General features: G+C 45.6%; 1 protein-coding gene and 1 pseudogene across 4 annotated transcripts; one reads left to right on the forward strand and one right to left on the reverse strand.

The window, feature by feature from the left end:
• The first annotated feature begins 969 nt into the window (after positions 1 to 969).
• Zfp92 (ZFP92 zinc finger protein) lies at positions 970 to 26,327 on the forward strand. Of its 4 annotated transcripts, none has more exon segments than NM_001447024.1 (6): positions 970 to 1,197; positions 1,489 to 1,531; positions 19,588 to 19,653; positions 19,945 to 20,071; positions 20,584 to 20,694; positions 21,009 to 26,327. In NM_001447024.1, coding segments are annotated over 4 exon segments (1,476 nt in total). In that variant the 5' UTR covers positions 970 to 1,197; positions 1,489 to 1,531; positions 19,588 to 19,620; the 3' UTR covers positions 22,214 to 26,327.
• Positions 11,334 to 18,865, reverse strand: Kcnk6-ps1 (potassium two pore domain channel subfamily K member 6, pseudogene 1; annotated as a pseudogene).
• Positions 26,328 to 26,388: the final 61 nt, after the last annotated feature.

Genomic DNA, 26,388 nt, shown 5'->3' on the forward strand with positions numbered 1-26,388 from the left:
CAGCCTATTCCAGGAAAGGGGCTCCAAAGCCATGCTTGCCTTTGTCCCCCTTCAGTCTCCACTCTACACTACCAGGAGCATTTTGGCGGGGTGGGGTGAGGGGGTCCTAACTTTTCCTCCAGGCATGGGACATAGGACAGCCTTATCCTAGGATCACCGGCTTGCAGAGGTCTCCTTGCCCTGGACCCTGCCTGATCTCAAGGCCATCTAAAGACAGAAGACCCTGCTCAGCTTTATAAGGAAACATACAGCTCAGTTCCTAGAAGCCAGGGTTGGGAGGCTTTGGTAGCACCGATAATATGGTTGATCTTCTTTTCTTTATGTTTTACTCTTTTCATACTAACTTTTCTTGGGAGATCTCATAACTTTCCAGAAAGAAGTATAGAACTCCAGCCCTCAGTTTCCCATATTGATTCTACCATGTGGATGATGATCTATGGGAAAATGGTAACCCTAATGCCTATGCTGGGGGACTGGCTTTCTGACTACATCGGATAACCTGAGAAAAAGACCCTGTGTTCAGTAGTTTATCACCAGTTCTTGTACTTTCTCTTTTCTCTCCTTCTCTACCTTGTCATTATTCTAGGTCCCCCTTCATGCCCTCTGCTCCCTTTCTGGTCCTTGTCCTTCCTGTTCACAGGAACAGTCCCTTACTAGACCATGGCCTGGCCACTTCATGCTAGAGAAATGGATGGATGGATGGAATGTTCAGTGGTCTGATTCATGGGAGGTGTTTCATTAATGATGTGAGTCAACAGGGGTCTCTTTTGTTGCTTCAGGACTACCATATTGTGACCACTGCAATCAGACTGCTTCAGAGGAGCCCAGACAGAAAATGGAAGTGTCCAGGGTGAGACCAGTCGCCTAAGTGGGGCGGGAGTGGGCTGAGCCGCCCTCCTGCAGCGCCGCGCATGCTCCGTGTCCCCCCTTTGCGCCCCGTTCCCACGCCGCCGTCGTCACCCCCGCCCCAGGCACGCCTGCTTGCGCGCCCTGCTCCTCCTCCGCAGCAGAGGACCTGGCCGAGGGTCGGCCACGCAGGACGAACCTCCTGAACAAGGTGAGACCGACAGCCATCTGAAAGCTCAGAACCTCTCCAGGATACCTCCCTGGAGAGCTTCTTGGAGGCAGCATCCTTGGCTTCGGGTTTTTACCTGATCTAGGGGTGCGGAGAGAAAGCCAAAGCTGCCTAGCGTGCAGGTAGGTAAACAGGCAGGCAGGAGAAGGGAAGCTCTAAAGATCACTGGCCTGTCTCCGCAGGAGTGCGGAAGGGAAGACACAGGTGGCCTGAGGATGGACGGAGGGGCTGTAGTGGGGACGTTTGGGGAAGCCCTGGGCAATGGGACAGTGCTGAAAGAGCTGGGCAGGATCTTTCAGGGATTCTGTTTGCTAGTGCCTTGGGAAGAGGAACTGGGCAGAGGTGGGAGCTGGGGAAGCTGGGGGAGCAGGGAAACTGAAGACTTATTTTAGTATTTCTCCTCTGATTTTCAGACCTGGGGCTGACACGACAGCATTGCACAGCTGATCTGCCCAGGTAATTTAGATTTTATACCTCTGGGTGTGGGAAGTCTGGGTAAGCCCCAATTATGAGGTCACGGCACTGTTACCCAGGGGCACCTGGGAAATAGCCCACAGGCACAAGCCCTGACAGCCCCCAGACTGGGACAGGCTGTCAAAATCATAAACCTGTGGCTCTCAGGAGTGGAGAGTTGCGCCTTTCCACAGTGTGTGTTGAGTGTTCATTGATTGCTCTTCCAGGGAAGAGCAAAAAGCTTAGTGAAGCCAAGGAAAGAAAGAGGGAAGGAAAGACAGAGGGAAGGTGGGAGAACAGGTAAGGGAGTGAATAAAGCTGAACTGAACAGGGAATTGTGCCTAGCGCTTCCCTGCAGTACTAGTTATGACTAGTTCCACCTAATAAGGATCTGTCAAGAACCATTATAAACCAGGTTGTGACAGAATTGTCTGAGGTCTATCAAAAGAGATGGGAAAAAATCCTCCCCTTTATGGTTGGAGTTCTAGTGACAGAGCACAGGCCATTTAGATTATCGACTACATGGGTTGAATGAAAGCTAGTAAGAGCTGAAAAAGGGGAAGCCCAGTTGCAAATTTAGGTGCTGGAACTAGAAAATTTCTGCCCAAACTTGAAGGTGATAAAAGAATAAGGCACATGTTTCTGTTTTGGAGGAATATTCTAGGCAGAAGGAATAGCTGGTACAAAGGCCCTGAGGCAAGCATGCTCTGACTCATGACTGCAGCTAAGGGAGGAACTGGGAAAGGAGGAGACAAATGGGCTGTGTGGGTTTACTCTGAGTGACAGTCTTGGTTCAGACTGTGGGCAGAAAAGGTCAAGATCTGACCTACCTGTTCAGAGGATCCCTCAGCAAGCATCCATGGTTAGTGGCCCTCTAATGGCCCCCTCCTCCTAGAACTAAGCTTGGGGCCAGTAGTTGCAAGAGAGCTCCCTCAGGGCTTTGGCAGGCAAGGCTCCTTAGCCATCCATCTCTAGTAAGGTGGTAGTAGGGCAGTTAAGTAGAGCCTTGCCTCAGGAGCAGCATGCAGGGCTGAAAGATGTAGTTGGGGCAAGAGCTGCTAGAGGAAAAGTTCTACCCTAAGTAACCTGATAGCCCTCCTTCTGGATGAAAAGGCCCAAATTCTCCGCTGTGATGTGACTAAAGAGGATTCTGACTGTTTTCCTTGCTGTTTATTTGGTGGATTTCTGGTTCCTTTATCTAGGGAAAGCACCCCACCTCGTGGTAGCATGTAGGATGGGCCTACAGGTCCTTTTCTCTGCCAGGCTTACTGTGCCTGCAGTAGACAGCCCTCTCCTCACCTTCCTCCTTCCTTGGTCCATGCAAAGAGGGCTTGAAGAAGCCACTGCTGGCCTGTGATCAAGACCCTTAGCAGGACTAAAGCCTAGGGGAAGATGTTGCTGGATTTACTGTTTCCCAGGTGCTTGCCCTGAGACCCAAGCCTTCTGGATCTGCCTCAGGCAGGCCCAACTCTATATGGGAACAAAGCTGAGCTCCAGGCTTAAAATTTCCCTTCAGCTTATTCTGTGTTCTGGAGATCCGCAACATAGACAGTCCAATTGTTCTTCAGTTCTACCAAGCTTCCTTCTTCCAAATGCACACACGCACACGCACACGCACACGCACACGCACATACACACACATAAACTCAGACATAACACCCAGAAGAATGGAGCTACCTAGGAGTTACCTGGGATCTTCATGAGGATAGGGTTTGTTGTGTCTTTGCAAGAGCTGAAATCATGACTGATATTTAGGGAGTAGGTCTCAAACACTGCTGTGTATCATCCTCGTGTGACACTTCCAATGGGTCTATCCTCCACAGGTAAAATTCTGAACATGGGCCTGGCTCTAGGACAACATAACAGCAAATGTGAGGAGGGGTAAACTGCCCCTTGCTTCTGAATTTTCTGATAGGAATAATGTCATTGTGGTGCCATTGTGGTAGTGAACAAGCACATTTATGTTATTTTTGTTTGGTATATCTGTGAGAGAGAATGCAACAGGATACACACAAGATCAGAGGACAATTTCTGGAAGTCAGTTTCACCTAACATCTTGTTGAAGGTGGAGTCTCTCTTGTCTCTGCTGAGTTGCATACTTCAGGCTAGACTACCAGACAATTCTTCTCTTACCTCATGAGCACTGAGATTACAGATTCACACCATTATATGTTTTGTTTGTTTAAAATGTGGGTTCCATGAATCAAATCCAGGTTGTCACGCTTGCATGACTAGTGATTTTACCTGCTGAGCCATCTCCCTGGATCATGTTGTTTTTTCAAAAACAACCATTTTAATCCAAAACCCTTGTAAATTTGGATCATTTCCACACCTCATAAGTGTTACAGAGTGTCCATAATGAAATGCACATGTAGCCTGTGGGCATCCAAATAATTGAAAGAACCCCTGTCCCTCCTTATTTGAATGTGTACATTTGCATGTAAGCTCTATGCATGTTTATGCAGGGAGGCCAGAAGTCAATGTGGGTCTTAATCGCTCTCTACTTCAGATCCTCCTACTTGCTAAGTAAGCACTGAACCATTTCCCCTGTCTCTTTTCCCTCCTTGCTTAAAAAAAAAAAAGTCAAGAGGACACAGTTTGCAGGGCTGAAAAGATGGCTCTGAGGTTATGTGCACTTGTTCTTCCAGAGGACCCAAATTCAATTCCCAGCACCCACATGGCAGCTCAACAACCATATATAACTGCAATTCCAGGGGATCCAGTACCCACTTCTGGTTTCTGTGGGCAACAGGAGTGCACTAATATATAGACATGCATGCAGGCAAAACACCCATACACATAAAATAATAACATAATTGTTTTAATTAAAGGCACAATTTTAAAGGACATTATTAAGTGATATTCAGTGCTTTAACTGTGCTGCTCAGGCTTCCTATCTAGTTCTAGAGCATTTTCATTGTCCCATGAGGAAACCCCTGAATCCACTAAGTTATTTTTTATATCTGGTCTCTCAGCCCAGCTTTCTGGCTATGAATTTGCCTCTTTTGGACTCATTCACTTTATAAAGGTTTGGGAATTCGTGACATCGTGGTAAATTAAAGGCAACAAGAATTCTCATATTTGGTCACTGAATGAGAGAAATCAGCCACGTGGGGCAACATGGAGGGGGCATTTAGGGACAAGGAAACTGTTAGGATATCATGTCCATAACAGGAATTGGGTGAGTTCCCTGTGGGTTGGCTAGTAGAAGCCACCAATTTTTTGGGGATCTAGTCCCTGATTGAGAACCTGGTTGGAAGTAGGCGGGAGTGAGTATTTAGTGGCCCAAGAGACTGGAACCTTAATATGGGACATAGTAAGAATGGGGGCTTGGATCAGAGCCTGGCCCACATGTGGTCCATATATACACAGTCACCAAAACTAGATAAGATTGATGAAGCTAAAAAATGCATGCTGAAAGGAACCGGGTAAAGAACTCTCCTGAGAGAAACATCCAGAGCATGTCCAATACAGAAATCAATGCTAGCAGCAAGCCACTGAACTGAGAACAGGACCCCTCCTGGGGGAAATTAGAGGAAGGATTGAAAGAGTTGAAGGAGCTTGCAATCCCATAAGAACAACAGTGCCAACCAACCAGAGCTTCCAGGGACTAAACCACTACCAAAAGGCTATATATACATGGACCAAGGGCTCCAACTGCATATGTAGCAGAGAATAGCCTTGTTGGAGCACCAGGGAAAGGGGAACCCCCTGGTCCTGCCAGGGTTGGACCCTCAGTGCAGGGGAATATGGAGGGGCAGTAAGGGGGATGAATGGATGGACTACCCATATGGGAGAGGGGATATTGGCTTATGGACAGGAAACCGGGAAGGGGAATAACATTTGAAATGTAAGTAAAGAAATATATCTAATAAAATATTTTTAAAAGCCCCCCCAAAAAAAGAATGGGGGCTTGGCAAACTACCTACAAAAGACAAAGATTTTAGCCACAACTAAAAGCTAGGTCAAAGCAGCTCTTATGAAGTGCCATGTTAAATTATATAAATGGAATCATACAACATGTGGCCTTTTGTGTCCAGGTCTGACATTTTTAACTTAGCAGAATATCTTCAGGGTTCATCCATATTGTACCATACATCAGAGTTTCCTTCCTTTGTATGGCCAAATGATACTGCATTGTTTATATATACCATATTTTGTTTATCCATTTGTTTCGTGATAGATGTTTAGACTGTTTCTGCCTTTTGGATAGTGTGACTGTTATGAATGTGGGTGTATAGGTCTTTATGTAGACATCTGTTTTGTGTTTTTAAAATTACTTTGAGTTTGTATTCAGGAGTAGAATTTAACTCATTGAATAACCATCCAAATGAACTTGTTTTGCTTGTGTTGGGGGAGATTAGGGATTGTGTGTGTGTGTGTTTCTATATGTGAGGACACGCATGCATGGTAATGCACAGATACATGTGTATATATATATGTGGAGGCTAAAAGTAGACATCAAGTGTCCATCTCAATGACTCTCCACCTTGGGCTGGAGAGATGGCTCAGCGGTTAAGAGCACTGACTGCTCTTCCAGAGGTCCTGAGTTCAATTCCCAGCAACCACATAGTGGCTCACAGCCATCTGTAATGAGATCTGATGCCCTCTTCTGGTGTGTGAAGACAGCCACAGTGTACTTACATACATAAAATAAATAAATAAATCTTTAAAAAAATGACTCTCCACCTTATATATGGAAAGACAGTTTCACACTCAAACTTAGAGCTGGTCAGTTGGGTAGTTACTTACACTTAAGTAGTTAGTTTAGCTACTTAGCTTGCTCCAAGGTCTGTTTTCTGTGTGCCTGGATTACAGATGGGCTACCACACCACTTATATAGGTAAGAGATCCAGTCTTCAGTCTTGACACTTGAACTGTCTCCCCATGGTGTGTGTGTGTGTGTGTGTGTGTGTGTGTGTGTGTGTGTGTGTGTTCTTGTGTGTTTAGGCACACATGCCCATGTGCATATGAAGGCCAGAAGACCATCTCAGATGTCATTCCTCAGGAGCCATCCACTTTGGGTTTGTTTGTTTGTTTGTTTGTTTGTTTGTTTGAGACCTCTCTCAGCCTGAAGCTCACTTGTAATTACAAAAATGCACCATCAGACCCAGGTTTTTATTTTAGAGGTTTATTTATTTTGCATGTATGAATGTTTTGCATGCATTTATGTGCCATGTGAATGCCCTTAGAGGTCAAAAGATGATGTCAGCTCTCCTGGTTCTGGAGGTACGGATGGTTGTGAACCAACATTTGGGTGCTAGAAACCCACCTTGGGTCCTCTGGAAGTACAGAATTTTCTTAACCTTTGACCCATCTCTCTAGTCTTAGGCCTAGCTTTTTACATGAGTTTTGGATATCAAGCTTGCATCTAATCATATTCGCATGCTTGGAAGACAAATATAGTACTACTGATGAACCATATTCTAGCCCTATGCCAATGATTTCCATAGTTATTTTTTCCTTTGCTTTGGTCATTGTTATTCAGCTTCCTATTACAGTAAGAAAATGCTTGATACAACCAGGTTATACAGAGAAGATGTTTGCTATGGCTCACAGGTTTTGAGCTTTCAGCTTGCTAATTGGCCATAGCTTTGGGCCTGTGGCAAAGTACATCAATATGATACAGCAGAATCATTCTCAGTATCACAAAGAAGAAAGAAGCGACCAGAGTCCCACTATACTTTGAGAGCACACTGACAATGGCATAAAGATCTCCAGAACACGGAATAAGCTGAAGGGAGATTTTAAACCTGGAGCTCAGCTTTGTTCCCATATAGAGTTGGGCCTGCCTGAGGCAGATCCAGAAGGCTTAGGTCTCAGGGCAAGCACCTGGGAAACAGAAAATCATCCTGTAAATCCAGCAACACCTTCGCCTAGATTCCATTAACACTTGGGCTGGTTCATCTTCATTGTCAAGTGGACTGGATTTGGAATTACCTAAAAGACTTCTAGGAATGTCTATGAGAATATTTCCAGAGAGACTTAACTAAGGAGGGAGGACTCACCCTAAATAAAGGTGGCACTGTCCCATGGGTTGGAGTCCTGAACTGGGTAAAAGGGGAAAAGGAGCTAGAAAGATGATTCAGCACATAAGAGTGTTTCTTCTTTGTTCAGAGGACCTAAGGTCAGTTTCCAGCACCCATATCAGGTACTTCCCAACTGTCTGTAATACCAGCTCCCTGAAAATCCAAAGCCCTTTATTAACATCTGTAGGCAACTGCACTCAGGTACACATCCCCCCACATAAATACACACACACACACACACACACACACACACACACACACACACACACAGGAAAAAAGAGAAACAGAACTCAGCACTAGAATTCATCTGTCTCTGTATCTGTTTCCTGGGTGTGGCTGCCTTAAACACCTGCCACTGTGCTTTCCCCTCCGTGATGGACAATATACACTCAATTTGTGAGTGAAAATAAACTCTTAAGTTGCTCACAGCAATGAAAAGAGCAATGAGTGCTGGAAATGTTTCATTCTTTGTTGTTGCTGTTGTTGTTGGTTCATGGGCTATTTTAAACTTAGCATACCATTTTTTCAATTGTTTCAATATACACATTTCGTTAAAAGAATATTTTTCGGGGCTGGGGATTTAGCTCAGTGGTAGAGCGCTTACCTAGGAAGCGCAAGGCCCTGGGTTCGGTCCCCAGCTCCAAAAAAAAAAAAAAAAAAGAACCAAAAAAAAAAAAAGAATATTTTTCCTCTGTGCCTCAGTGCTGTTATCTACCCAACATGTGAACACTGGTGATTACTCCTGAACCATTCTTTGGTAGCCACCTCACAGTCTCCATTATCTTCAGCGACTTTGATGACTCTGTTCTTCATACCAACATCTTAAGACTAAATCCCTTATCATCTATAAAAAAAAAGTCTTCCTCCCAGCTTCCTTCCACACATGATACTAATTTACAGAGGTTGTGCTAGTTGCCTTGTGAAAAACTGCAGTTGGATCAGTCCACTTGCATTTCTGGCTTCATGCTCCTCATGACCCAAAGCCTCAACTCAGTTAGCTTGCAGTTAGAGGGCTGTGGTCAGAGTACTTCTCTGCTCATCCTAGGAACAGATCTGTCCCAACCTCTGCTCCACATTTAACTTACAATTAACATTTTGATGTGTGATGTCCAAGTCTCCTCCAGTCTTTCACCTAATAATTCTACTATCTCTCCCATCTTTTTTTCCCCATCTTTATTAACTTGGGTATTTCTTAGTTACATTTCGATTGTTATTCCCTTTCGCAGTTTCTGCGCCAACATCCCCTAACCCCTCTCTCTCCCCTTCTATATGGGTGTTCCCCTCCCCATCCTCCCCCCATTACCGCCCTCCCCCAACAATCACATTCACTGGAGGTTCAGTCTTAGCAGGACCCAGGGCTTCCCCTCCACTGGTGATCTTACTAGGATATTCATTGCTACCTATGAGGTCAGAGTCCAGGGTCAGTCCATGTATAGTCTTTGGGTAGTGGCTTAGTCCCTGGAAGCTCTGGTTGGTTGGCATTGTTGTTCATATGGGGTCTCAAGCCCCTTCAAAAGCTCTTTCAGTCCTTTCTCTGATTCCTTCAATGGGGGTCCCGTTTTCAGTTCAGTGGTTTGCTGCTGGCATTCGACTATGTATTTGCTGTATTCTGGCTGTGTCTCTCAGGAGAGATCTACATCCGGTTTCTGTCGGCCTGCACTTCTTTGCTTCATCCATCTTGTCTAATTGGGTGGCTGTATATGTATGGGCCACATGTGGGGCAGGCTCTGAATGGGTGTTCCTTCTGCCTCTTTTCTAAACTTTGCCTCCCTATTCCCTCCCAAGGGTATTCTTGTTCCCCTTTTAAAGAATGAGTGAAGCATTCGCATTTTGGTCATCCTTCTTGAGTTTCATGTGTTCTGTGCATCTAGGGAAATTCAAGCATTTGGGCTAATATCCACTTATCAATGAGTGCATATCATGTGTGCTTTTCTGTGATTGGGTTACCCCTCTCAGGATGATATTTTCCTTCCATTTGCCTATGAATTTCATAAAGTCATTGTTTTTGTTAGCTGAGTAGTATTCCATTGTGTAGATGCACCACATTTTCTGTATCCATTCCTCTTTTGAAGGGCATCTGGGTTCTTTCCAGCTTCTGGCTATTATAAATAAGGCTGCTATGAACATAGTGGAGCACGTGTGTTTTTATATGTTGGGGCATCTTTTGGGTATATGCCCAAGAGAGGTATAGCTGGATCCTCAGGTAGTGCAATGTCCAATTTTCTGAGGAACCTCCAGACTGATTTCAAGAATGGTTGTACCAGTCTGCAATCCACCAACAATGGAGGAGTGTTCCTCTTTCTCTGCATCCTCCCCAGTATCAGCTGTCACCTGAGTTTTTGATCTTAGCCATTCTCACTGGTGTGAGGTGAAATCTCAGGGTTGTTTTGATTTGCATTTCCCTTATGACTAAAGATGTTGAACATTTCTTTAGGTGTTTCTCAGCCATTCGGCATTCCTCAGCTGTAAATTCTTTGTTAAGCTCTGAACCCCATTTTTTTTCTTTTTTAAAAAAGATTTATTTTTTTCTGTATATGAGTACACTGTCGCTGTCTTCAGATACACCGGAAGAGGGCATCAGATCCCATTACAGATGGTTTGGAGCCACCATGTGGATGCTGGGAATTGAACTCAGGACCTCTGGAAGAGCAGTCTGTGCTCTTCACCGCTGAGTCATTGCTCCAGCCCACCAAAATCTTTTTTTTTTCCCGGCCAAAATCTTTAAGTGATATATTGTATAAATAAAATAAGTCCCAGCCCTGAGGGTTATATGTCCTTCTATAGCCTACTCTCATGTTCCTTTAAGCCTGGCACTATATTCCATTGAACATATCATCATCATCATCACCATCATCACCACCACCACCACCATCATCATCATCATTATAATTTTATTGCTTACATTGTTTTATTGCCTGGCTCCTGCTGAGTATGGCATCCTGCCTTTGAACTCTCAAGCCTCCTGCTTCAGCTCAGGTTACAGGCATGTGCTACTGGTTGAGGTCGCCTTTTAGAGTAAGTGTTATTATGGTCACCATTTAGGAGACAGAGTCTGAAAGGTAGAGTGACCGTCCAAAAGCATTGGTGAAACATGGCCCAGTCACAGGGCACGCCCAAGAAGACTGGCTCCAGAGACCACGGCCATCAGTGCCCAGTAAAAGACATGGTATCACCACGGGAACTATGCTAAGCTGCTTGTCTCATGCCACTTGAATCTCGGCTCATATCCTGGGTCAGTTCCTTGCCTGTTAAGTCACTGAGGGAGATGCTGGCCCATTGCAGGCCTCTTCCCACAGGTACTATGGCCCATAGACACCGGAGGAGAAGGGAGCATTTTTTCTCTTGACTGGCAGGTCTTGGGTTAGTTCCTGTCCCCAGGAAAGATAACCCCGAACATTTCAGGTCCACTCCTCAGTCCTGGCTACTCTTGCCTCTTCCGGTGCCCACTGGAGCTTGTCACTGTCAAGGGACCAGCCGGTCAGTTTACCTCACTGGCTGAAATGGAGCCCAGGGTTGGAGCCCAGAAGAACTGGATGTGCCAGATGAACTATGCAAGAGAGTGAGATACGGAAGAACAAGAACAAAACAAAACAAAAAGGCATAGAAACCACCACTCTCACAAAGTCAGAAAGCCCAAGCAGTCAGAGTCTGAGAAGAAATGGGAGAAAAGATAGGAGGAGAAAATGACTGTGTCAGGGCCCTGAGGAGCGGAGGACACAGGAGCAAAGCCGCTACTCCTCACCTCCTAGTGGAGAGTGTGAGTGGGCTTTCCGGTTGATCTAATCACATGGGGCCCAAAGCCCAGGCCAGGTGTGTCCAGGTCGACAGCTACCTGGGGATGGAGGCATTAATTAGCGTGGGAGGCAGCAGAGAGATGCTGATGCAGATCTGTCCCGGCATCCAGAACGTCCACCTGGTCATCCTCATCCTGGTGGAGCCTGGCAGGGTCCGGATCCGGCAGCAAGATGAGTTCAGTGAGGCCATGGAGGTCGGAAACACGGCGGAAAGTCTGCAACACCAGCACCATGGCAACAAGGCCGAGGAAGAGGTATGCTGCGACAAGCACCTTGTAGAGGGATCTGTAAAGCTGGCCCGGGGCTTCCCCAGGCACATAGTCCCCCAGGCCAATGGTGGACAGAGAGATGAAGCAGAAATAGAAAGCATCCAGAAAGCTCCAGGCCTCCTCAAGGTAGGCGAAGACCGCAGCCGGGATCAGAAAAATATAGCCACTATGACCATCAGCAGGGCCACCAGGTGCCAGCGGGCTGCCCGCTGCGGGTGCCAGCCCCAGCGCAGGCTCAGCCAGGACGGGTGCATGGGTGAGCAGCAGTGACAGGCGCTGGGCTGAGGCAGTCAGAAGTAGCATGGTGACAGGCAAGCCCAGGAGTGCAAAAATGAAGGAGAAGGCTTTGCCTGCATCGGTCAGTGGGGTCCTGTAGCCATAGCCCACAGTGGTGACTAGCATGCTGGCGAAGAAGAGCGCCGAGGTGAAGTCCCACGCGGGGTACGAAGCATTGGCGGGTCCCGATGCGTTGGCCAACACTGCGCGCCCCAGCCGTCAGGCCGCCAGCACCCGCTCCACGAAGGCGTCCAGGGCGTGAGCCGCCACGCAGGGGCTGTGCCGAAGCAGCTGCTCCCGCAGCGTCCCCAGCTCTGCCCTCAGCCTGGCTTCGTGCGGCCGCTCCAGCCACGCCACAGGGAGCGCGCCAAGCGCCAGGTACCAGCTTAGGCGGCTAGGGCGCTAGCCAGGAGCGCCCCCCCCCCCGCCGCCGCATGGTGCCCCTACAGCCCCGCCGCCCGCTGACGTGGCCCCCTGAACCCCATTTTTTAATAGGGTTATTTGTCTCCCTGCAGTCTAACTTCTTGAGTTCTTTGTATATTTTGGATATAAGCCCTCTATCGGTTGTAGGATTGGTAAAGATCTTTTCCCAATCTGTTGGCTGCCGTTTTGTCCTAACCACAGTGTCCTTTGCCTTACAGAAGCTTTGCAGTTTTATGAGATCCCATTAGTCGATTCTTGATCTTAGAGCATAAGCCGTTGGTGTTTTGTTCAGGAAATTTTCTCCAGTGCCCATGTGTTTGAGATTCTTCCCCACATTTTCTTCTATTAGTTTGAGTGTATCTGGTTTGATGTGGAGGTCCTTGATCCACTTGGACTTAAGCTTTGTACAGGGTGACAAGCATGGATCGATCTGCATTCTTCTACATGCTGACCTCCAGTTGAACCAGCACCATTTGCTGAAAATGTTATCTTTTTCCCATTGGATGGTTTTGGCTCCTTTGTCAAAAATCAAGTGACCATAGGTGTGTGGGTTCATTTCTGGGTCCTCAATTCTATTCCATTGGTCTATCTGTCTGTCTCTGTACCAATACCATGCAGTTTTTATCACTATTGCTCTGTAATACTGCTTGAGTTCAGGGATAGTGATTCCCCCTGAAGTCCTTTTATTGTTGAGGATAGTTTTAGCTATCCTGGGCTTTTTGTTATTCCAGATGAATTTGCAAATTGTTTTGTCTAAATCTCTGAAGAATTGGATTGGTATTTTGATGGGGATTGCATTGAATCTGTAGATCGCTTTTGGTAAAATGGCCATTTTTACTATATTAATCCTGCCAATCCATGAGCATGGGAGATCTTTCCATCTTCTGAGGTCTTCTTCAATTTCTTTCTTCAGAGGCTTGAAGTTCTTATCGTACAGATCTTTCACTTGCGTGGTTAGAGTCACACCGAGGTATTTTATATTATTTGGGACTATTAAGAAGGGTGTCATTTCCCTAATTTCTTTCTCGGCTTGTTTCTCTTTTGTGTAGAGTAAGGCTACTGATTTATTTGAGTTAATTTTATACCCAGCCACTTTGCTGAAGGTGTTTATCAGCTTCAGTAGTTCTCTGGTGGAACTTTTGGGATCACTTAAATATACTATCATATCATCTGCAAATAGTGATATTTTGACTTCTTCCTTTCCAATCTGTATCCCTTTGATCTCCTTTTGTTGTCTGATTGCTCTGGCTAGAACTTCAAGAACTATAATGAATAAGTAGGGAGAGAGTGGGCAGCCTTGTCTAGTCCCTGATTTTAGTAGGATTGCTTCACGTTTCTCCCCATTTAGTTTAATATTACCTACTGGTTTGCTGTATATGGCTTTCACTATGTTAAGGTATGGGCCTTGAATTCCTTTTCTTTCCAGGACTTTCATCATGAAGGGGTGTTGAATTTTGTCAAATGCTTTCTCAGCATCTAATGAAATGATCATGTGGTTTTTATCTTTCAGTTTGTTTATATAGTGGATTATTACATTGATGGTTTTCCGTATATTAAACCATCCCTGCATACCTGGGATGAAGCCTACTTGATCATGATGGATGATTGCTTTGATGTGCTCTTGGATTTGGTTTGCAAGAATTTTATTGAGTATTTTTGCGTCGATATTCACAAGGGAAATTGGTCTAAAGTTCTCTTTCTTTGTTGGGTCTTTGTGTGGTTTAGGAATAAGAGTAATTGTGGCTTCATAGAAGGAATTCAGTAGTGCTCCATTTGTTTTAATTTTGTGGAAAAAAATTTTTTTGGAGCTGGGGACCGAACCCAGGGCCTTGTGCTTGCTAGGCAAGTGCTCTACCACTGAGCTAAATCCCCAACCCCTGTGGAATAGTTTTGATTGTATTGGTATGAGGTCTTCTGTGAAGATCTGATAGAATTCTGCACTGAACCCATCTGGACCTGGGCTCTTTTTGGTTGGGAGACTTTTAATGACTGCTTCTATTTCCTTAGGAGTTATGGAGTTGTTTAACTGGTTTATCTGTTCCTGATTTAACTTCAGTACCTGGTATATGTCTAGGAAATTGTCCATTTCCTGAAGATTTTCAAGTTTTGTTGAATATAGGTTTTTGTAGTAGGATCTGATGATTTTTTTAATTTCCTCTGATTCTGAAGTTATGTCTCCCTTTTCATTTCTGATTTTGTTAATTTGGACACACTCTCAGTGTCCTCTGGTTAGTTTGGCTAAGGGTTTATCTATCTTGTTGATGTTCTCAAAGAACCAGCTTTTGGTTCTGTTGATTCTTTCTATGGTCCTTTTTGTTTCTACTTGGTTGATTTCAGCTCTGAGTTTGATTATTTCCTGCCTTCTACTCCTCCTGGGTGTATTTGCTTCTTTTTGTTCTAGAGCTTTTAGGTGTGCTGTCAAGCTGCTGACATATGCTCTTTCCTGTTTCTTTCTGCAGGCACTCAGCGCTATGAGTTTTCCTCTTAGCACAGCTTTCATTGTGTCCCATAAGTTTGGGTATGTTGTACCTTCATTTTCATTAAATTCTAAAAAGTTTTTAATTTCTTTCTTTATTTCTTCCTTGACCAGGTTATCATTGAGTAGAGCATTGTTCAATTTCCACGTATATGTGGGCATTCTTCCCTTATTGTTATTGAAGACCAGTTTTAGCCTGTGGTGGTCTGATAGGATGCATGGGATTATTTTCATCTTTCTGTATCTGTTGAGGCCTGTTTTATGACCAATTATATGGTCAATTTTGGAGAAAGTAACATGAGGTGGTGAGAAGAATGTATATCCTTTTGCTTTAGGATAGAATGTTCTATAAATATCCGTTAAGTCCATTTGGCTCATGACTTCTCTTAGTCTGTCTACATCTCTGTTTAATTTCTGTTTCCATGATCTGTCCATTGATGAGAGTGGGGTGTTGAAATCTCCCACTATTATTGTGTGAGGTGCAATGTGTGTTTTGAGCTTTAGTAAGGTTTCTTTTACGTTTGTAGGTGCCCTTGTATTTGGGACATAGATATTTAGGATTGAGACTTCATCTTGGTGGATTTTTCCTTTGATGAATATGAAGTGTCCTTCCTTATCTTTTTTGATGACTTTTGGTTGAAAATTGATTTTATTCGATTTTAGAATGGCTACTCCAGCTTGCTTCTTCAGACCATTTGCTTGGAAAGTTGTTTTCCAGCCTTTCACTCTGAGGTAGTGTCTGTCTTTGTCTCTGAGGTGTGTTTCCTGTAGGCAGCAGAATGCAAGGTCCTCTTTGCATATCCAGTTTGTTAATCTGTGTCTTTTTATTGGGGAGTTGAGGCCATTGATATTGAGAGATATTAAGGAATAGTGATTATTGCTTCCTGTTATATTCATATTTGGATGTGAGGTTATGTTTGTGTGCTTTTCTTCTCTTTGTTTTGTTGCCAAGACGATTAGTTTCTTGCTTCTTCTAGGGTATAGCTTGCCTCCTTATGTTGGACTTTACCCTTTATTATCCTTTGTATTGCTGGATTTGTAGAAAGATATTGTGTAAATTTGGTTTTGTCATGGAATATCTTGGTTTCTCCATCTATGTTAATTGAGAGTTTTGCTGGATACAGTAACCTGGGCTGGCATTTGTGTTCTCTTAGGGTCTGTATGACATCTGTCCAGGATCTTTTGGCTTTCATAGTCTCTGATGAAAAGTCTGGTGTAATTCTGATAGGTCTGCCTTTATATGTTACTTGACCTTTTTCCCTTACTGCTTTTAATATTCTTTCTTTGTTTTGTGCATTTGGTGTTTTCACTATTATGTGCCGGGAGGAGTTTATTTTCTGGTCCAATCTATTTGGAGTTCTGTAGGCTTCTTGTATGCCTATGGGTATCTCTTTTTTTAGGTTAGGGAAGTTTTCTTCTATGATTTTGTTGAAGATATTTACTGGTCCTTTGAGCTGGGAGTCTTCACTCTCTTCTATACCTACTATCCTTAGGTTTGATCTTCTCATTGAGTCCTGGATTTCCTGTATGTTTTGGACCAGTAGTTTTTTCTGTTTTACATTATCTTTAACAGTTGTGTTGATAATTTCTATGGAGTCTTCTGCTCCTGAGATTCTCTCTTCCATCTCTTGTATTCTGTTGGTGATGTTTGTATCTATGGCTCCTTGTCTCTTCCTTTGGTTTTCTATATCCAGGGTTGTCTCCCTTTGTGCTTTCTTTATTGCTTCTATTTCCATTTTTAATTCCTTCACCTGTTTGATTGTGTTTTCCTGGAATTCTTTCAGGGATTTTTGTGATTCCTCACTATAGGCTTCTATTTGTTTATTTATGTTTTCCTGCATTTCTCTAAGGAAGTTCTTTATGTCTTTCTTGAAGTCCTCCATCATCATGATAAAATTTGATTTAAAATCAAGATCTTGCTTTTCTGGTGTGTTTGGATATTCAGTGTTTACTTTGGTGGGAGAATTGGGCTCCAATGATGCCATGCAGTCTTGGTTTCTGTAGCTTGGGTTCCTGTGCTTGCCTCTTGCCATCAGGTTGTCTCTGGTGTTACCTTGTTCTGCTATTTCTGGCAGTGGCTAGACCGTCCTATAGGCCTGTGTATCAGGAGTGCTGTAGACCTGTTTTCCTGTTTTCTTTCAGCCAGTTGTGGGAACAGAGTGTTCTGCTTTCAGGCATGTAGTCTTTCCTGTCTACTGGTCTTCAGCTGTTCCTGTGGGCATGTGTCCTGAGTCCACCAGGCAGGTCACTTGAAGCAGAAAAGTTGGTCTTACCTCTGGTCTCAGGCCTGAAGTCGCTCCTCTGAGGCTGCGTTTCAGTTCTCTGTGAGGGCAGCAACTAGAAAGGCCTGCCCATCTTTTCTCGGGTCTCTGTGCACAGGGGGTCCAGATGGCGCTAGGTGTTTTCCTCTAGAGTCAGAAATGTGGACAAAGTGTAGTTTCTTCTGGCTTCCCAGGTGTGTCTGCCCCTCTGAAGGTTTAACTCTCCCTCCCATGGGATTTGGGTGCAGGGAGCTGTTGACCGGGTCCCTTCAGATCCGGGCTGGACTGCAGGGGACCTGCCACTTGAGTGCCCCCATCTTCCTGTTCCCAGAGGCCCTATACAGTTTCCTCTTGGGCCAGGGATGTGGGCAAGGGTGGGCAGTATTGGCGGTCTGTCCCGCCCTGCAGTCTCAGGATTGCCCACCTGTCTGGACGGTGAGCTCTCTCTCCCACGGGCTTTGGGAGCAGGGAGCTGTGGGCCGGGATCAGCGAGGTTCGGGCTCCAGCTAAAAACCGGAAGTGTCCGGTCCCAGAGAAATTTTGCCTCTGTGTGTCCTGAGTCCTGAGTCCACCAGGCAGGTCACTTGGAGCAGAAAAGTTAGTCTTACCTCTGTTCCCAGGCCTGAAGTTGCTGCTGGGGGGCTGTGTTTCAGCTCTCCTTGAGGGCAGCAACCAGAAGGGCCTGCCCCGCCTTTTCTCGGGCCCCTGCACACAGGGGTCCCAGGTGGCATTTATCTGTCCCATCTTAAAGGTCAGCCTTTTAAAAATATATCCTTAATTTTAGTACTCTGTGTGTGTGTGTGTGTGTGTGTGTGTGTGTGTGTGTGTGTGTGCTGAAGAATAACTGGAGAGATTCTGAGTTCAATCCCCAGCTACCACATGGTGGCTCACAATTACCTATAGTGAGATCTGGTGCTTCTTCTGGCCTGGAAGCATATATGTAGTACTGGACACTATGCATGACATATAATTTTTTAAGAATATACATGTCTGTAAAGACCAGAGGCATCTGATCCACTAGAGCTGAAGTTATAGATGGATGTGAGAACCCTGATACAGGTACTAGGAATTGAACTCAGGTTCTCTGGAAGAGCAGCAAATGCTCCAAACCACTAAACCGTTTCTCCACCCCTTTAAGTAATCTTTGTTTTTGGTTTTGGTTTTGGGTTTTTTTTTTGCCTGATTCATAGAAACTACATCAGAAACATGACTTTATAATTAGTCAGTGTTGACTTACAGGACCTGAGGGCAATTTAAGTGGGTAAATGTATTTCCTAGACTCTGTCCCCTCTTTCTCTCCTATGGCCCTATCATTGCCAAAGAAACAAACTATAGTCACCCACCAGGGCATAATGAAACTCTTTGACCCATTACCCTTCTGGGCTTCCTTTTGGATTCTCTGCTGTTTTACTCAGGACTTTCATGTTGTCAGTCTCAAGTCTATTAGAACAGCATTCTTGAAGCAAATGGCTCTAACTAGCTTCTACATGAATTGAAGTTTAGAAGCCTGAAGCTAAGTTAACTTTGTCTACTCTGTCAAGCCCTTGGCATGAGAACCAACTCTTTGCAGTCCTCACTCAGTCTCATTGCTTAAGTCCATCCTCTCAGTTTTTAGCACAAATGAACGCCATAGGGAAAGGCCTGTGTCCTGGGCACGTTATTGCCTGTGTTCCTTTGCAACCATATGGCCACTCTCTGTCTGACATCACCTCTTCAGAGAGCCCCTGCCCATCTCCTGTAGATCCCTCTTCACTGTGCCTCTTTCTGCTCACTAGCAACTCTCACTCTCCCCCTGAAGGTTGTGGGCATGTGTTTGGTGTGTTTTTTTTAAATATGGACCCAGACACTAGAGAATGAGGAACCATAAATGGAGCATCCATGAATGCCTAAAAAGTTGGAGGGAGAGTATGAAGGGCAGAAGAAAGAAACAGAAGAAGAAGAAGAAGAAGAAGAAGAAGAAGAAGAAGAAGAAGAAGAAGAGGAGGAGGAGGAGGAGGAGGAGGAGGAGGAGGAGGAGGAGGAGGAGGAAGAGGAAGAGGAAGAGGAGGAAGAAGAAGAAGAAGAAGAAGAAGAAGAAGAAGAAGAAGAAGAAGAAGAAGAAGAAGAAGAAGAAGAAGAAGTAGTGAGGGGGGGGGAAGTGACTCATTGGTTTAGAACACTTTGTTGCAGTGACCCCATCAAGCTATAAGAAATGTGTAATAATCAGTAGCCTATGTGAAGCTTCCAGAGGTTGCAGATACTGAGCCTATGGTGTCTGTAGAAGAGGTCGACCACTCTTCTGGAACCTCACTCATTCACACACACACACACACACACACACACACACACACACTGTACACACACACTGTACACACACACACACACACACACACACACACACACACACACACACACACCACAGCCTTGCCTTGCCTTGCTACCATTTGGCAAGAAAAATAAACCAGGTTTTGAAACAAGCTGGGGTTGGCTTTGCAGCAGCCATAGGCTACACCACCAGGCCAGCCTGATCTTACTCTTTACATGTCTCTCAGCCTTTCAGCTGTGCTTCGGTTGGAGCTCTGACTATGGCGGCCATTCTTCTGAGGGCAAAGCCCAAGGTAAGTGGTTAGTCTCCCCTTCACTGTCCCAGAATTTGTCCTTAGCAGTTTCCAAGTGCTTCTGCTATATGGAGGGAGCTTTTGCTGCCCTGCCCCATGCAGCATGCTGCTTTCCTGAGTCTCCTTTGCTAGGTTTTCTACTTCTGTCTGCTCCTCTTTCCTGAGACAAGACTTGCTGCTGAGTCGCTCCTGACTGCTGAACTCTCCAGGGACAGGGAGCCGTGTTTTATTGTTTGCATCTAGGAATAACCTAGCATTTTAATTCCCTGACACATAACTGGCTTGCTTTAGGTGACAGTATCTTTTGAGGATGTGTCTGTGTACTTTACAAAGACAGAATGGAAACTTCTGGATCTCAAACAGAGGAACCTCTACAAGCAGGTGATGCTGGAAAACTACAGTCATTTGGTGTCAGTGGGTAAGTGACTCTAGTTCTGAATTTTCTTGCTTGTTGATTGCTATGAACCCAAGAATAAGTGCATTTCTTTATCTGACCTATACTTTGTAGGTCAGTTATGCTATTAAAAATAAACTTCTAAATAGCTTGGACTTTTAAATGCTCAGGATATAATCAATAATGACCTGTCAGACCCACACAAAATCATAGATTCCCAAAACATCTTTCTATTGAGAAACAGATAGCAATTAAACTGAAATATTTATTTACAGCATTTTAGATTCATTTTTAACAGCACATGTAGTTGACATTCAAACTGCTTTATAGAAGTTAGCAACATCTTCCACTTATGAAGGCCATGAGGCCAGATAGTGCACTTGATTTCCAAGCCTGGAGAAATGTAGGCAGGAGCTAGGGCAACTTCCTTCCAGCTGCTTCAACATTCTTCATTCTCCTGTCGTTGTGCATCTGCAAGAGACTTTCCATCTTGCCAATTCCACACAAACCCAACATTTCTTCATTTCTTTGAATAGGATTTGCTTTCTCCAAGCCTAACCTGGTATCCCAGCTGGAGAAAGGGGAGAAGCCCTGGATTAGGGATGGTGGAATGGAGAGTGCGGCAGGATCCTGTACCGGTGAGCAAGGTACCCTCAGCTAACTTGATAGTGTCAGGAGTAAAACGGGCTGGCCCACGGAAGGAAGGTAATGTGGGCTGGAACTTTGGGTGAGAAGCCCTCTTTAGTGAGGATGTTAGTCCCCCAATGTTCCCTTCCTGCTGAGACTAGATGAAGAGAGGCTTATCTGCCATGGTGTTACTAGTTCTGCCCACTTAACAGCATACCCTCCTTCTGCAATCCCTTCTGTCTGCTTGATGGTTCCCTGATAGGAAGGTGAAAAGAGGGGAAACACTCCACAGAAGCCCAGGGAAGTGACACTGTGGGTGGCTCTGTCGTTACAGGAAATAGGATAAAGAGCAAGACTCTGACTCCAAAACCGAAACTTTTTGGAAGAGGTCTCCTCAGAGACACCTCGGGATCCTCACTGCAGAGACGTCCTCATGATTTCAGGCCAAATCCCATTGTAAGGTACCAACACTCCAGAATCGCGGATAAGCGGTATCTATGTCAGCAGTGCGGAAAATCCTTCAGCCGCAGCTCCAATCTCATCAAACACCGGATCATCCATAGCGGTGAGAAACCGTATGAATGCAGCGAGTGTGGGAAGCTGTTCAGGCGCAGCTTGGCGCTGCTGGAACATCAGCGCATCCACAGCGGCGACAAGCCTTATGAATGTGGTGAGTGTGGCAAAACCTTCACGCGCAGCTCCAACCTTGTCAAGCACCAGATCATCCACAGCAGTGAGATGCCGTTCATGTGCCGCGTGTGCGGCAAGGTGTTCCGGCGCAGCTTCGCGCTGCTTGAGCATGCGCGCATCCACAGCGGCGAGCGGCCCTACGAGTGCTCTGAGTGCGGCAAGGCATTCAGCAGAAGCTCCAACCTCATAGAGCATCAGCGCACCCACAGCGGCCGGAAGCCCTACATCTGCCAGGAGTGCGGGAAGGCCTTCAAGGGCATCTCGCAGCTCATCCACCACCAGCGCAGTCACCGTGGTGACCGGCCCTTTGCGTGCGGCGAGTGCGGCAAGGCCTTCCGAGGCCACTCAGGGCTCAGCCAACACCAGCGGGTCCATAGCGGCGAGAAGCCCTATGAGTGCAGCGAATGCGGCCGGGCCTTTGGTCGCCGGGCCAACCTTTTCAAGCACCAGGTGGTGCATGGAGGGGTGCGGCTCCAGCGCCGCACCCGAGGGAAGGGTTTCCGGCGCGGCTGCATGCTCCTGGAGCGGGGTCTCCATGGGCAGAGGCCCCAGGAGGCTGGAGAAGGTAGCTCGGCTGAGCCTCAGCCCATCAACACCAATGAGAAGCCCCAAGTGTGTGAGCGCTGCGGCCAGGTCTTTGAGAACAAGTTGCTGTTGTGCCGCCACTTGCGCATCCATGACGACGAAGATGACAAGAAACAGAAGCCTGTTACTTCGAGCACCTCAGCTTTGGAGGATAAGTCAATACTCAGCCAACATCTGGAAGCCCAGCCCACAGAGGAAAGCGACAGTGAAGGCAGTGTAGTTTTCCTGTATGCTGAGATGCCCCAGGGACCATCCTCACCTTGAGGCCAGAAACTGGGCAGCAGCTCAGAATGGCAGGATGGCCTCTTCCCCAGTGTGAAACAGAGAAGCAATTCAAAATGACAGTGCCCCACCCCGCTCCAGTGTAGTGTGACCTGCTCCTTCCCTGAGGGGTCAAAAAGGAAAGCTCCCTCCCTAGTCCTTGATGATACAATTGATGCCTAGAGATTGTACAGGAAGGCTCCTCAAGGGGCCTAGGCAGGGTTCTCCTGTGTGTGTGTGTGTGTGTGTGTGTGTGTGTGTGTGTGTGTGTGTGTGAGAGAGAGAGAGAGAGAGAGAGAGAGAGAGAGAGAGAGAGAGAGAGAAAGAGAGAGAGAGAGAGAGAATATGCTTGGGTATGTGAAAGCCTGTGTGAGTGGTGGGGGTCCAAGTGAGCAGATTTGTATTCTACAGAGTTGCTTTATTGCCTGGTGTGTTTAGGAGGGAAGCAGATATATCCAGGCAATTCTTGGCACAGTTACCTTGAAGTTTACAGACAGATAACCCCATGACCTTTCCCCTGTTTAATGTGCGGTGGTTCCTTCTCCTTAAGTGTTGTGCTTCTAGGGAAAATATACTAAAGGCACTTTATTCCATTAAAAGTTTATAAATTGAAGGGGCTCTAAGGTTGACTTGATGCTTTACAGGAAAGCACAGGGTACCTGCTGTCCTGGGGCACGGGCTGGGCTATGTGTGAAAACTTGGACCCTATGTATATGCCTCTTGATGTTGTTTGGAGGGTCTGTACCAAACCTGTTATCTTGCAGAAAGGTTAAAGCCCACAGACCTGAGGGTCTCCATTTTGGGAACAGTGTTCCTTTCCTCTAGTGCCTCATAGGTCTAGATAAGACATGGCTTCTTTGTGCCACTCCTACCCACTGACTGTCCCAATAACTAAAGTTTCTCTGCTAATCCCTTTCACAGAACTCATTGTGTGCTGATGACTGGTTAGGAATTTGCACTTAAATGACCCCTGAAATGAGTCTGCCCACATAATTATCTTTCAGATGACATTTCTTAGAATATTAAAGTTGCCATTATCTTATATGCTTTGTTTGCGGGTAACAGTTGGAAAATGGACATCTTTGTTATATGAGAGTGTTGGGGAATTGATCTTTTATAAAAATCCCTCAGGCAAAGGGTGTAACTCAGAGGCGGAGTATATGCCTAGCAGACCACAGGTCCTGTGTTCCATCCTCCCCCACCCCAGCTCAGACAGGACAAAGTGCCTTCCCAGCCCATAACTGGTGAGTATGGTGGCAAGTTGGCCTTCCAAGTGATGATATGACACCCCTCCCCCCCCCACGCACACACACACTTCTCTTAAGCCTGGTTGACTTTTCTTAGAACTAAGGGGAAGGTGTTTCATAAGAAAACCTATAGCAGTTCTATTCTGCCTGTGCTATCTCCAGAAGCCCAGGAGATCTGTCCTTGGTGTACTCAGCCCAGCATCCTGGGTATCAAGCTACTTTCCAGTCCTCTCATGTCCAAGGGGTAAGATTTTGTCACAAAAGCTGCCTGAGGACAGGTGGGTAGTACAGATAAAATGGAGGCTGCCCTTGGGCACTCCAAGGAAGAATGATGGCACCTTCCCTGCTAGATTAGTGAGGTTCAAAGACAACTGCCTCCTACCAAGAGAGTATGAGAAGACCTGGAGACCTGGGATGCTGGCTGGGGCCCTGGTCACAGAATAACTTCAGATATTCTTAAACACACACACACACACACACACACACACACACACACACACTCACACACACACTTTATGTATATAAAATGTTTTGTGTAAGGTTCTAGTTTGTAGCTTATTCTTATCTCCGTGCCCCCTCCGGTAGATCCTCACCTTCTTGTTCTATGATTGCTTTCTCGTGAGCCTGCAGTTGTGTGTTGTGCTCAGCCTTGTGTCTTCACTCCAAGTCCCATGCTGGGCACTAGTGAAAGAGCCTTCCTCTCTTAGTGTGCTGAACTTAGGCTATGTAGTGGGCTTCAGTGGCCCCTGGAGCAGTCCAAAGTATCTGCTACCTTGGTTTCCCACTAGAAAAAGGAATACTAAGAGTAGTGTCTTTTAAGTCCCTGGTGAAGTAATTGCTCAGACAATCTCTGCTAGGGCCGGCACAGATACAGGGAACTAGGCCTCATGTAGAGCAAGCGCTCACAGTGGGAGGCTCTGTGCAAACTGTCATGTGTTCTTAAATACTCATTTCCATGGCTCTGGGAAGGGAATGCATGATACCTATCCTCCAAGCCTGCCACCAGCTTCTATACCCAAAGATAAGTCTCCAGAGAAAAGGCCATGTGTAGTCATTTGCCACAGAAAGTGAGGTCTGCAGGGAGAGATGTAGAACACTTTAGAGTGGAGTACCCTGAAATGTTCCAGGGTCCCCAGTGGTTGCTACATACATAGCAACACATCTCAGTTTTCTACTTTATTTCCTGTTCCTAGATGTTTTCAACAAGTCAGTTAGGAGTAGTAAGTTCTCTCAGGTATGGTAATCAGGTGTGTAAATGAACAGAACAGGTTTCTCCTGGAATAAAGTCAGAGTACCCAGAGGGATGCTTGTACTTTTCCCTGTTTTGTGCCTGAAAATTGTGCTCCATCCCTTGTGCTAGATGGGGATTGGGGCTAATCATTCATTTGTGTGTCTTAAGGGGCAACTAGGTTGTAAATGCTTAAACTATCAAACCTCCCACTGTTTTCTAGTTCCTCCTCTTCCTATCCCCCCTCCATACTTTACCTTTAGACCATTTGCCTTTTAAGACTTTGGGTGCTTTTCAGGTGCTGTGTGAATGCCCTGGCATTGTCTCCAGGAACTGGCAGGTGGTTCTTTCTGAATTTATCATGAGGTGGAAGTTTTCAACGTTTTGTTGGTTGAAAATAAGACAGCTACTTGGAAAGGGCTTTCCCTGTTGTGGAGAGGGACTGTTTCAAGGATTGAAGTAACAGACAGTAATGAGTTCAAAGTCAGAAGCAAGAGTCAACTCCGAGCTAGAAAGATCCTAGAGTGATGCTAGGATTATTGAGAAGGGGTTGTTTGCCATGTGGGAGGGCCTGTCTTAGTCGGCCCAGGGTACAGGCTTCTCACAGGGCCCCAAATTGCAACTGTGAGACCAAGCCTACGCAACAGGTTTCTAAAGAGAAAGCTCCATCAAGAGGGACCACTGTGCCTGTTTTCTCTTTCTGGTTTTTTTGTTTTTGTTTGTTTTGTTTTGTGCTACCACATTTCAGGCAGCATGGAAGCACCCACCCTTATAGCTTTCCAAACAGGAAGTAGAATATAGGGACTTCAGGTTTGGGGGTTGGGAAGCATTGCTGAAAAGTGCCTTGGTTGGGAGTGAAGAGGATATAGTGTATCAGGGAAGCCCACAAGTCTCAGAGGGCCATTGTTTCATGAAACCACAGATGAATTGGGTCTTATGAAAACATGAAGCTAGCTGGGTTTTCTTTGGAGGGTGGTAGCCTTTGTAACCCAAGATGCCCTTTGACTCTTAATTCTCTTGCCTCTACCTCTTAAGTGCTGGAATTACAGGGTTGGGCCACCATGCCTGGGTTCTGAAGATTCTTACATTCTTATGTTGAAAGTAACATCAGTTCAAGCCCTTGCACATTTAAGAGAGAAACAGTGCCCCCTTTTGTGTTCAGTCTGGTCCCTCTCCACCACCTAGGAACGATGAGAGCAGAAATGAAGGCCTGCTATGCATTTGGAAGCTAGTGATGCATTAACATTCTTTGACAGATTGATGGGGGTATAGGTTATACAGCTTAAAGTGTACAACTGTAGATGAGTTATGATGGGTGTCCATACTCTTAAAGTCATCCCGTCTGTCACGTCAGTGAACATTCAGCATCTTGGTCAATAACTCCTCCTTTCTTCTCCTCCTATCCCACCCTTACAACTACTGCTTTCTATCACTAGTGATTAATTTCTGTATAAATGGACTTCTACAGTGTGTGTCTGGCCTCTTAGTGCCATTTTTAGATGTTTCCAGGTGTTTGTGTGTATATCCACACTTCATATTTATCCCAGTGTATTAAATGGCCTCTAATACCTGTTGATGCCTGTTAATTATTATTTCCATTCTTTCCAGTTTGAGTCAAATAAAGCTGCTATCTGTATGCACATTTCAGCATTAATGTGTTTTTATTTCCCTTGAGTACATACATAGGAGTAGAATAGCTGGTT

Source organism: Rattus norvegicus, chromosome X (genome assembly GCF_021556685.1).
Source record: "Rattus norvegicus strain SHRSP/BbbUtx chromosome X, alternate assembly SHRSP_T2T, whole genome shotgun sequence".
Taxonomy (NCBI): Eukaryota; Metazoa; Chordata; class Mammalia; order Rodentia; family Muridae; genus Rattus; species Rattus norvegicus.

Bases quoted from the DNA above. Each gene is read 5' to 3' on its own strand.
- Zfp92 (XM_087600593.1), top strand. From the start codon at position 19,621: ATGGCGGCCATTCTTCTGAGGGCAAAGCCCAAG. The intron at 19,654-19,944 runs GTAAGTGGTTAG...GGCTTGCTTTAG, and splicing joins TTCTGAGGGCAAAGCCCAAG to GTGACAGTATCTTTTGAGGA. The intron at 20,695-21,008 runs GTACCCTCAGCT...CTGTCGTTACAG, and splicing joins ATCCTGTACCGGTGAGCAAG to GAAATAGGATAAAGAGCAAG.